The following is a 10,000-nucleotide window of genomic DNA, read 5'->3' on the forward strand; positions in this document are numbered from 1 at the left end:
GACTCTGTGAGGGTGAGGGTTGTGTCTGGAGAAGAAGGAGTGATGACTGAGTGCACCAAAGCGAGCGCTGCTGCTAGTGCTGACTCTCAGACTTCCATTCTTTAGATCAGACAGGAAGGGCGGCAAGGTTCGAGTCTTCAAGCCTTCCTGCTCATCTCTGTCTCGGCCCTCAGTCAGCTCCATGACCTGAAGAGGAAAACAACCAAACAGTAAGATAAACAGTCAGAGACCTGCGGATCAGAGGTGGCTTTGGGATTTGCTGGAAATTTGGATCCCACTGACCATGAAGTTTAACATACAGTAACATGGAGTTAACATCAGTGGAGCTTCTTAAGATGATACAAAAGTTTCCCCAAGTTCTGTTCTTAAATAAATCACACTCACGATGTCAGCTTATTGCTCTGCTGATGACACACACACAGGTTTTTAACTTAAAATATACATTGACATTTAAAATGAAAATAAATTAAACAAATAAAATTGAACTGAATTAAATGAATCTTTCCTGCACTTTTGGTTCATTATGTAAATATGTAAAAAAACACGATTCTACGATATTTTTACACTATTGTAATAAACAACAGCTGAATGTGTGTGAAATCTGAAGACTCGCAGTTACACACACAGTCACAGTGAGGAGGGAGTTTAATACTGCACTCATACTGAACTACAGGATCACTGAAAAATACCAAAAAATACAATAACAAAAAGTCTATTAAATCACCAGAAATATTATTATTATTATTATTATTATTATTATTATTATTATTACTATTAATAATAATAATAATAATAATAATAATAATAATAATAAGAAGAAGAAGATAATAAGGTAATAATAAAAAGTTGTGTGTCTCATGTAATCCATTCCATTATGTATCTGTATCATATCAGCAGATCAAAGTCTGTGTGTGTAAATGAGTTGTTTTTAATTGTGTATTATATTAAAGTGTTGTGTATTTTAGTGTAATATGTTGTGTTACAGTAGAGTGCAGTATATACAGCGTGGTGTAGTCTGTTGTTTCTACAGGAATTTATTTTATTTAGAAACATTCCATTACACACACACACACACACACACACACACACACACACACACACACACACACACACACACACAGATTATAAATAATATGAAATTATGTAAACAGATTGCTAACCTCGTCTTGCTCTGTCACTGCTGTAGGTTTGCTGCTTCTAGAGATCTGCACTAATCTCCTCACTGCTGCGAGTGTTTACTGTTGCTAGGAAACACACAATTAACATGAGCACAACTCTGTGTTCATAGACACACACATACACCAAAAATATACACAGACACATACACACATACATATACACATACACACACATACAGTACACCAAAATATATACAGACACATACACACATACACACACACACCAATATACACACAAACATACTGTACACATAAACCGAAATACACACACATATACACACACACAAACAGTGTTGGCCTTTGTTGTTCTCTCAGCTGATTAATCAGGTGTAGTTTCAGTCTCCCTTATGGTGTGACACTCAACATCCCCACACACAAAGGAGGCAATGTCCTGGACCTGGTTTTCACCCGTCCTTCTCCAGCTACAGACATGACTGTTAGCCCACTACATGTCTCTAATCATCACCTGGTATCCTTCACCATCACTCTCCCTATCCTTCCTAAAACTACCTCTCACCCCCTTGCTCTTACCCGCCGTAACCTTCACTCTGTCTCCCCTTGGACTCCACTCTTTCATCTCTTCCTGATCCTGAGTCTTTTTCCTCACTACCCTTGGACGCAACTACAGATACTTTCCACTCATCTCTTTCCTCAACCATGGACTTTCTCTGTCCTCTGTCCACTAAACCAAAGAAAACTTCTTGTTCTGCTCCTTGGCTTTCAGATGTGCTGTGCAACAATCGAAGAGAGCTAAGATCATCAGAGAGAAAGTGATTTAACAGCTTCCATAAGCAGTGTAGCGACAACTGTAGTGTTGATGACGGTATCCTCAGGAATTCCGACTATCCTAATGTTATTCCATCGCGACCGAGATTCGAGGTCTTCACACTTATTTTGCAGTGAAACAAACTCAAAACGCGGCCTTATCATTCACCAGTTGTGTTTTTACTGATTGTAGGTCAGCTCTAATTGTGGACAAATCAGTTCGGTTCGGTTTTAAAATTCTCAGCAATGACTTGCTTTAACGAGCTTAGCAGTTCTCGCTTCAGGGACTGAGCATCAGTTACCTGCGCGACTTCCCTGGGAAAGGTGGAGCCATGGGGTGAAGAGGGAGCCCTAGGGTCCGGGGGTCATTACCTTTGTAGCAGGTCTTAGTTGTTGGATCACGGTGGGTTTTAGATGTTTTACCAGCCATGATAATATGTCCAAGTGGTGAAAAAAGCTTTAACAAAATACCCCAGGTATTTATCAAAAAGGTCATCTAAATTGCATTATAAAATAACAATTACCATAAACTCTGCAGGAGTCTCAAATCAGACATGTTACTCCATTGGCTGCTCCACAATGCACCCCATGGACACCATCCTGTCCTAACAGGCCAGTCTTGCCCTCAAAAGTGCTCCAATTATCTATGAAGCCAACATTGTCAGACCCAAATACAGGATAGCATAAAAATAAAAGGGTTTATTAACCAAAAGACATAAAACATTTATAATGATTTATAATCCCACTCTCAGTGTTTATAATGATTTATAATCCCACTCTCAGTGTTTATAATGATTTATAATCCCACTCTCAGTGTTTATAATGATTTATAACACAGAGATGGGGGACTCGAGTCATATGACTTGACTCGAGTCAGACTTAAGTCACAAATTTGAGACTTGAGACTTGCTTGACAAATTTAAAAAAAAGACTAGACTTTGACTTGACATTCATGACTTGAGACTTGACTCGGACTTGAGTTAAATGACTCGAAATAACTTGTTTTTTCTTTTTGTTTTTATCTTTTTTGTCTATTTTGTTTTTAAATCTGTTTTTAAACGCACACAAGATCGTAATCTAACCACGTGACACAGCAGACACGCAGAGGGAGCGCGCGCACTAACTAATAAACCTTAACAGTCGTGACGAAACATGGAAGGCGCTACACCAAAAATAATTAAGTTCAGGATTTTGTGTAAGATGAGAAGAGAAGAACAGCAGAATGCGACCACATCGCTCACAATGGAGTGACAAAGTTCTATCAAAGTAAATTTTTTGCAAGTGCAATGTAGTGTAAATGTTTGGTCACTTTATGTGGAAATGTCAGCTGTTATACAATAACACTTATAATTGGTCTTCAGTGTTAGGCTTTGTGTGTAAAGTGTATGGGTCGTTTATGGGGATGTACATTATATATAAAAACATAAATATAAATATAAATATAAAAAACTTCGGAGTTGCAAGCAGAACCATATTCTTGTCTCGCATGCACATATACACACACACACACACACACACACACACACACACACTCACACACACACACACGCACACACATTCAATTTAAAGGGATAGTTCACCCAAAAATAAAAAAAATTCTTTTATCCAAACCCTTCATGAGCCCCATTCACTTCCATAGTATTCTTTTTCCCCACTATAGAAGTGAATGGGGCTCATAAATGGTTTGGTTACAAACAGTCCTCAAAATATCTACATGTGTGTTCATCAAAACACAGACATTTATACAGATTTGTAACATCATGAGGGTGAGAAAAAGATGACAGAATTTTATTTTTAGGTGAACTGTCCTTTAATTAATAAATTACACTCTCTCTCTCTCTCTCTCTCTCTCTCTCTCTCTCTCTCTCTCTCTCTCTCTCTCTCTCTCTCTCATAGTTAATTCACTTCAAGGTTTGTGTGATTCAATAATTTACGTTTTTTGGTTGACGTGATTGATTGTTGTTGTTATTCTGTGTTAAAAAGGAAGGATCTAATGTAAGGATGTGTTTCATGTCCCATTAAAAGCGAATGTCTGTTCAATAAATACCATTTGGTTCCATAGAAACCATTGTACTTTATTATATATCTACTTTTCCATGGTCTTCTGCCATGTCTGAGGCATATTGAAACTTTTCATGCTTTTACGCCTTATTTCAGTTACTTTTACATCTTATTCTTTGTAGTTTTGATTTTTATTCATTTTTAGATTTTTATTGTATTTACAACTCACCTGTATGTGGACACCTTTTAAAAATAAATGCATATAATCATTTTTGGTGCAAATAAAACTCTCAGTACATAAATACTGTAGATTTAACTTTAATATATACATTTATTTAAATCATCAAACATCTGTATGACTTGCCAGTGACTTGCTTGACTCAAGCTACGACTTGACTTGACTTACTTGACATAAAGCAGTGACTTGACTTGACTTGACTCTCACAAAAAATGACTTGCTTGAACTTGAAGGTTAAGACTTGAGACTTACTTCTGACTTGCACATGTGTGACTTACTCCCACCTCTGCTATAATCCCACTCTCAGTGTTTATAATGATTTATAATCAAACTCTCGGTGTTTATAATGATTTATAATCCCACTTTCAGGTGTTTATAATGATTTATAATCCCACTCTGTTTTTAAAATGATTTATAATCCTACTCTCAGTGTTTATAATGATTTATAATCCCACTCTCAGTGTTTATAATGATTTATAATCCCACCCTCTGTGTTTATAATGATTTATAATCCCACTCTCGGTGTTTATAATGATTTATAATCCCACTCTCAGTGTTTATAATGATTTATAATCCCACTCTCAGTGTTTATAATGATTTATAATCCCACCCTCTGTGTTTATAATGATTTATAATCCCACTCTCGGTGTTTATAATGATTTATAATCCCACTTTCAGGTGTTTATAATGATTTATAATCCCACTCTTTTTTTTAAATGAGTTATAATCCTACTCTCAGTGTTTATAATGATTTATAATCCCACTCTGTGTTTATAATGATTTATAATCCCACTCTGTGTTTATAATGATTTATAATCCCACTCTCAGTGTTTATAATGATTTATAATCCCACTCTCAGTGTTTATAATGATTTATAATCCCACTCTCAGTGTTTATAATGATTTATAATCCCACTCTGTGTTTATAATGATTTATAATCCCACTCTCAGTGTTTATAATGATTTATAATCCCACTCTCAGTGTTTATAACCTCCCATCAGTGAATCAGAACGTGTTTATTGATGGAGACTTAGAGCTCTTCTGTACGTCACTCTGGACTGTTAAATACTGTAAACACTTATTACTGTAAAGATCCATGTAAAAGCATTGCTTTAATCTTTCTACCCATCCTGAGGCATCCAGAAATTGTACCAGCTCTGATTGTCTTCTGTGTCATGAAGATTTTGGACCTCCACTGAGATGAGGGCGACTCTGTGAAGATCTGTAAAGCTGCTTTGAAACCATGTCAATTGTAAAAATTGCTAAATTAAAAAAATAGAAAATGTAATCATGTAATTTAAAAGTGTAAACATGAAGAAGACACTGAGATCCTCATTAGAGGAATGCAACAGGTAAATGTCTCTAATACTTTCAGCTATTTGCTACCTGCTCACTTTCACCTCTGATTTATTTATTTTTTATTTTTTTTTATTTGTTTGTTTGTTTGTTTGTTTGTTTATCCATCCATTCATCATGTAATCTCTCATTCAATCTCACCTGCTTCCATTCTCTCCTCTCTTCCTGTTTGCTTTATCACAAGCTTTTTCACTTTACTTAAGAAGAAGGTGAAGATGATGAAGAGCGCGCACACGCAGGGCGCGCGGGTGAGTGACAAAGACAGAAGTACGTCGGGAGCGCGCAGAAATCCGCGTGAAAGAGCGGAGAAAAGATGAGATGATAGATAGAGAGAGAGAGAGAGAGTGTGTGTGTGTGTGTGTGTGAGAGAGAGTGTGTGTGTGTGTGTGTATGTGAGCGAGAGTGTGTGTGTTTACTTTATGTACAGACAGAACCCACACCACTTTAATCCGCTTTATTTCCCACACACTAATGAATTTAACAGAAATCGGATTTTTCAGGTTTCTCCTCTTGAAGGTAAGAACTGCTTTGTGTTTACATCCTTTATCTGTAATAATAATATGAACAATGATTCTGAAGCTTGGTGGATAAAATGTGATGAGTTTTATACACTCTATTATATACTACAATGTAAAATCTATTATTTACTTTATTAATACTCCATTATATACTGTTCACACACACATACACTTTAATATATCCTCTGATACACAAACACACTTGGTGATAAAGATCCAGACTGTCTTGTGTCTGCTGTACCAGTAGTGCAGTGCATTGTGAACATGCTCCAGATTCACAGCCACTGCTGATGTAGTCATGGATTTTAAGCAGTGTTCCTCCAGCAGTTCTGTTTATACACTCAAGTCTCATGAAAATATGATCATTTTTTAATCATTCAGAAACTAACTTTAAGTAAAGTTCAGCATTTCAAAAACTTATAACCATCTTATGTAGCTGTATTGCAGAACTCATACAGCTTGTGATACAGTAAACGATCACAGCACAGTATTACAGGTGTGTGTAAGCACAGGAAACAGAACAGCATTGTTGTGTCATTTAAAGAAAGAAGGATGACGGCATCCACAGACGTGGCAACGATGAAGATCACACCTGAGGTGCTACAGGAGCTGTTGCGCTACTACAACCTGTCTCGTCAGGAGTTCATCCACACCTACAACATCCGGCCGCTGGTGTACGTCCCCGAGCTGCCGGCCGGAGCCAAGGCCACCTTCGTGATCATGTACACACTGATCTTCCTGCTGGCACTGGTGGGAAACAGTCTGGTGGTGTATGTGGTGGTGAGGAAGGGCTCAAGTCAGAGCGCCACCAGCATCTTCATCTGCTCTCTGGCTATCAGTGACCTGCTCATCACCTTCTTCTGCGTCCCCTTCACCCTCCTGCAGAACATCTCAGCTCAGTGGCTTGGAGGTGAGCATCTCAGCAGCGTGAGGTTTTTCACCGAAACACTGAAGAAAGCAATATGAAAGTGTAATATAAGAACAGAATTGATTAAATCCTTCCACGCCATTGTTTCCTTCATTCCTCCCAGTGAGTCAGTGGTGCAATTACACTGCCCTTTCTCCATCAGAGCTCAGTGTGACTCCATCACTGTACGTTTCTGCTGAAGATAAAATGCTCAAAGCCGACTCTTATACATCCATTTTGTTTGTTTGCACACTGCAGCTCTTTAAAACCACTTCACACTGTCTGGACTGTCAGCTTAAGAAAAGCAGCCATTTATAAAAGCAATTTACTTTGAAATTAATAAAATAATTTTTTTAAAAGCTTGTGGACTATAAAAGGGGCTAAAACACAAGTAAATAAAAGCAAACAATTTAGCAGACTAACAGTAAAAGTGTTTGACATTCTTTTTGATTAGAGGTGTGTTGGTGTGTGATGCTGTCTCTGTTCACAGGTGTGTTGGTGTGTGATGCTGTCTCTGTTCACAGGTGTGTTGGTGTGTGATGCTGTCTCTGTTCACAGGTGTGTTGGTGTGTGATGCTGTCTCTGTTCACAGGTGTGTTGGTGTGTAAGACAGTCCCGTTTGTCCAGACCACAGCGATCGTCACGGGGATTCTCAGTATGACATGTATTGCAGTGGAAAGATACCAGGGCATCGTCCATCCCCTGAAAATGAAGAGGCAGTACACACCGCAGCGAGCCTACAGAATGCTGGGTGAGTCTCTGGAAACTCTTCACACCGCTCTGTTGTACAGGTGCAGCACTGAGCGAATCGTCTGAATCTATATCGCTCCAAATCAAAGTGTCCATGATTGCATGGCAGTAACAACACACCAGGGTGTAACAAGGCAATGCTGAAGGCTCAGGTGTGTGTTGGTGTTGGTGTTGAGTATTGATCCAGAAATCATGAGTGGACAAGTAACAAGAAACTCAGAAAGCAGAGCACATGAAGCAAATCACCACGAAAACACAACATTAATCTAAAATCAACTTACGGGAACAAGAGACAAACGAACACAACTGGCGAAATACACAATGATGAGCTGAGGACAGACGCTGCATCTGAATATCTAATTATTCTACTGTACAGTGGGAGAAATGCAGCATGTTACAGAAAATGGAAGACACTGAATCATATGTGGAAGGTATTGAGTCAAAAGTGGAAGGTACTGAATCAAATGTGGAAGGTATTGAGTCAAATGTGGAAGGTACTGAATCAAATGTGGAAGGTACTGAATCAAATGTGGAAGCTACTGAATCAAATGTGGAAGGTACTGAATCAAATGTGGGAGGTACTGAATCAAATGTGGAACGTACTGAGTCAAATTTGGAAGGTACTGAATCAAATGTGGAAGGTACTGAATCAAATGTGGAAGGTATTGAGTCAAATGTGGAAGGTACTGAATCATATGTGGAAGTTACTGCGTCAAATGTGGAAGCAACTGAATCAAATGTGGAACGTACTGAGTCAAATTTGGAAGGTACTGAATCAAATGTGGAAGGTACTGAATCAAATGTGGAAGGTATTGAGTCAAATGTGGAAGGTACTGAATCAAAAGTGGAAGGTATTGAGTCAAATGTGTAAGGTACTGAATCAAATGTGGAAGGTACTGAATCAAATGTGGAACATACTGAGTCAAATTTGGAAGGTACTGAATCAAAAGTGGAAGGTATTGAGTCAAATGTGGAAGGTATTGAGTCAAATGTGGAAGATACTGAATCAAATGCAGTAGGTAGTGAATCGAATGCAGGACTTCAGTACACAGTTGTAAACCTGTAAACTTCTCTGTCTTTAAAATGCTGACACTGAAAACTCCTTTGACAAACATTTGCTGATGTGGCGTCTCTGCTGTACACGTCCGTGTTAATGAGCAATCAGAATCCAGACGTGAGGTGTTGCTGAGGTATAATTTAATAAAATACAGTTATGTCTTTTTATACTGTATACTTGATTAATTGTCTTGCTTTAAAAAAAAGAAAAAAGGAAAGAAATAACTGTTGCTATGGAGATCCTGCTGCAACATGGTGTTTGTGTGTGTGTGTGTGTGTGTGTGTGTGTGTGTGTGTGTGTGTGTGTGTACATCTGTACACATGTCTACATCTGTGGAGGATTAGAGGAAAGAACAGGCACCAACAACTTTACCACAAATAATTACATTAAATAAAAAAATAATTATAACAGTTTATATTCAGTGCCCTTATTAATTATAAACCTTATATGAAATTAAAAACACTGGGTCTAAATGTTTACACACCCCTTTTAAAATCACATGATTTTGAGACATTAAAAATCTTTGATAAATAATGTCAGACTTTTTTCCACATTTATTACTCCGACAAATACGAATGTTTCATTTAAAATGCTGCAGGTCTGTGATACGCAGCTGAAGATGAAGAAAAATGTCACCTTCCAGCTCCATAATGAGCCGAAGCACAAATCCAAGTCAACATAGCAACGTCTTCAAAAGAAGAAGATGATCATCATCGTTTCTGAAAGGGGGAAAGTGTTAGTTAAGGGGTGTTTATGGATATCATATAATCTGTCATGAAGAGAATGAAGCAGACTTCAGACTCTGGTCTTCTGAGACTGAGACATAAAACACTGCGATGCTGTGAAGCTGATCCTCGGTGCTGCATTAAAGCCATGTGGAAGGACAGTGTGTCCTGAAGCGCAGTCTCATGCTGATGTTTCTCTCTGGTCACGTTTCTACATCGACTGCCTTTCATGAATCAACAGAAAACATCCCCATGTCAGAAATGTGCACATCTACAGTTACAGTAGGTTTATATAGGACATAAATGCCACTGAAAACAGAGCTGAGACTTTTCTGAGCTCCGTTTCCACCTGAGCAGACGGTGGAGCCTGTGGATGAGCAGGTAAAAGAGACAGAATGGAACTCAAAGCAGTAAGGAACAGATGAACTGAGGGTTTGCTTTGGACTTGAGTGGATCTTCTGTTTCTGCTCTATATGTAGTAAAGTGTTTTACTGGAATCACATGC

At 38.1% G+C, this 10,000-nt stretch overlaps 3 protein-coding genes across 3 annotated transcripts in view; 2 read left to right on the forward strand and 1 right to left on the reverse strand.

The window, feature by feature from the left end:
* tbata (thymus, brain and testes associated) overlaps nt 1-1,194 on the reverse strand; it is a 12,716-nt gene extending 11,522 nt beyond the window's left edge. The window contains exons 1-2 of the mRNA XM_060889067.1: nt 1,161-1,194; nt 1-186 (exon numbers count right to left, since the gene is read on the reverse strand). The exon at nt 1-186 is cut by the window's left edge and continues 13 nt beyond it. Of these exons, the coding sequence (XP_060745050.1) occupies nt 1-183 (183 nt within the window). The 5' untranslated portion in view covers nt 184-186; nt 1,161-1,194. The remainder of the gene's footprint in view (nt 187-1,160) is intronic.
* Nucleotides 1-10,000, forward strand: part of LOC132861382 (annexin A4-like) — a 175,256-nt gene that overhangs the window by 84,030 nt on the left and 81,226 nt on the right. The window lies entirely within an intron of this gene.
* Nucleotides 6,609-10,000, forward strand: part of qrfprb (pyroglutamylated RFamide peptide receptor b) — a 9,710-nt gene continuing 6,318 nt past the window's right edge. The window contains exons 1-2 of the mRNA XM_060864751.1: nt 6,609-6,966; nt 7,556-7,714. Of these exons, the coding sequence (XP_060720734.1) occupies nt 6,609-6,966; nt 7,556-7,714 (517 nt within the window). The remainder of the gene's footprint in view (nt 6,967-7,555; nt 7,715-10,000) is intronic.

This window comes from Tachysurus vachellii, chromosome 2, assembly GCF_030014155.1.
Source record: "Tachysurus vachellii isolate PV-2020 chromosome 2, HZAU_Pvac_v1, whole genome shotgun sequence".
Classification (NCBI taxonomy): Eukaryota; Metazoa; Chordata; class Actinopteri; order Siluriformes; family Bagridae; genus Tachysurus; species Tachysurus vachellii.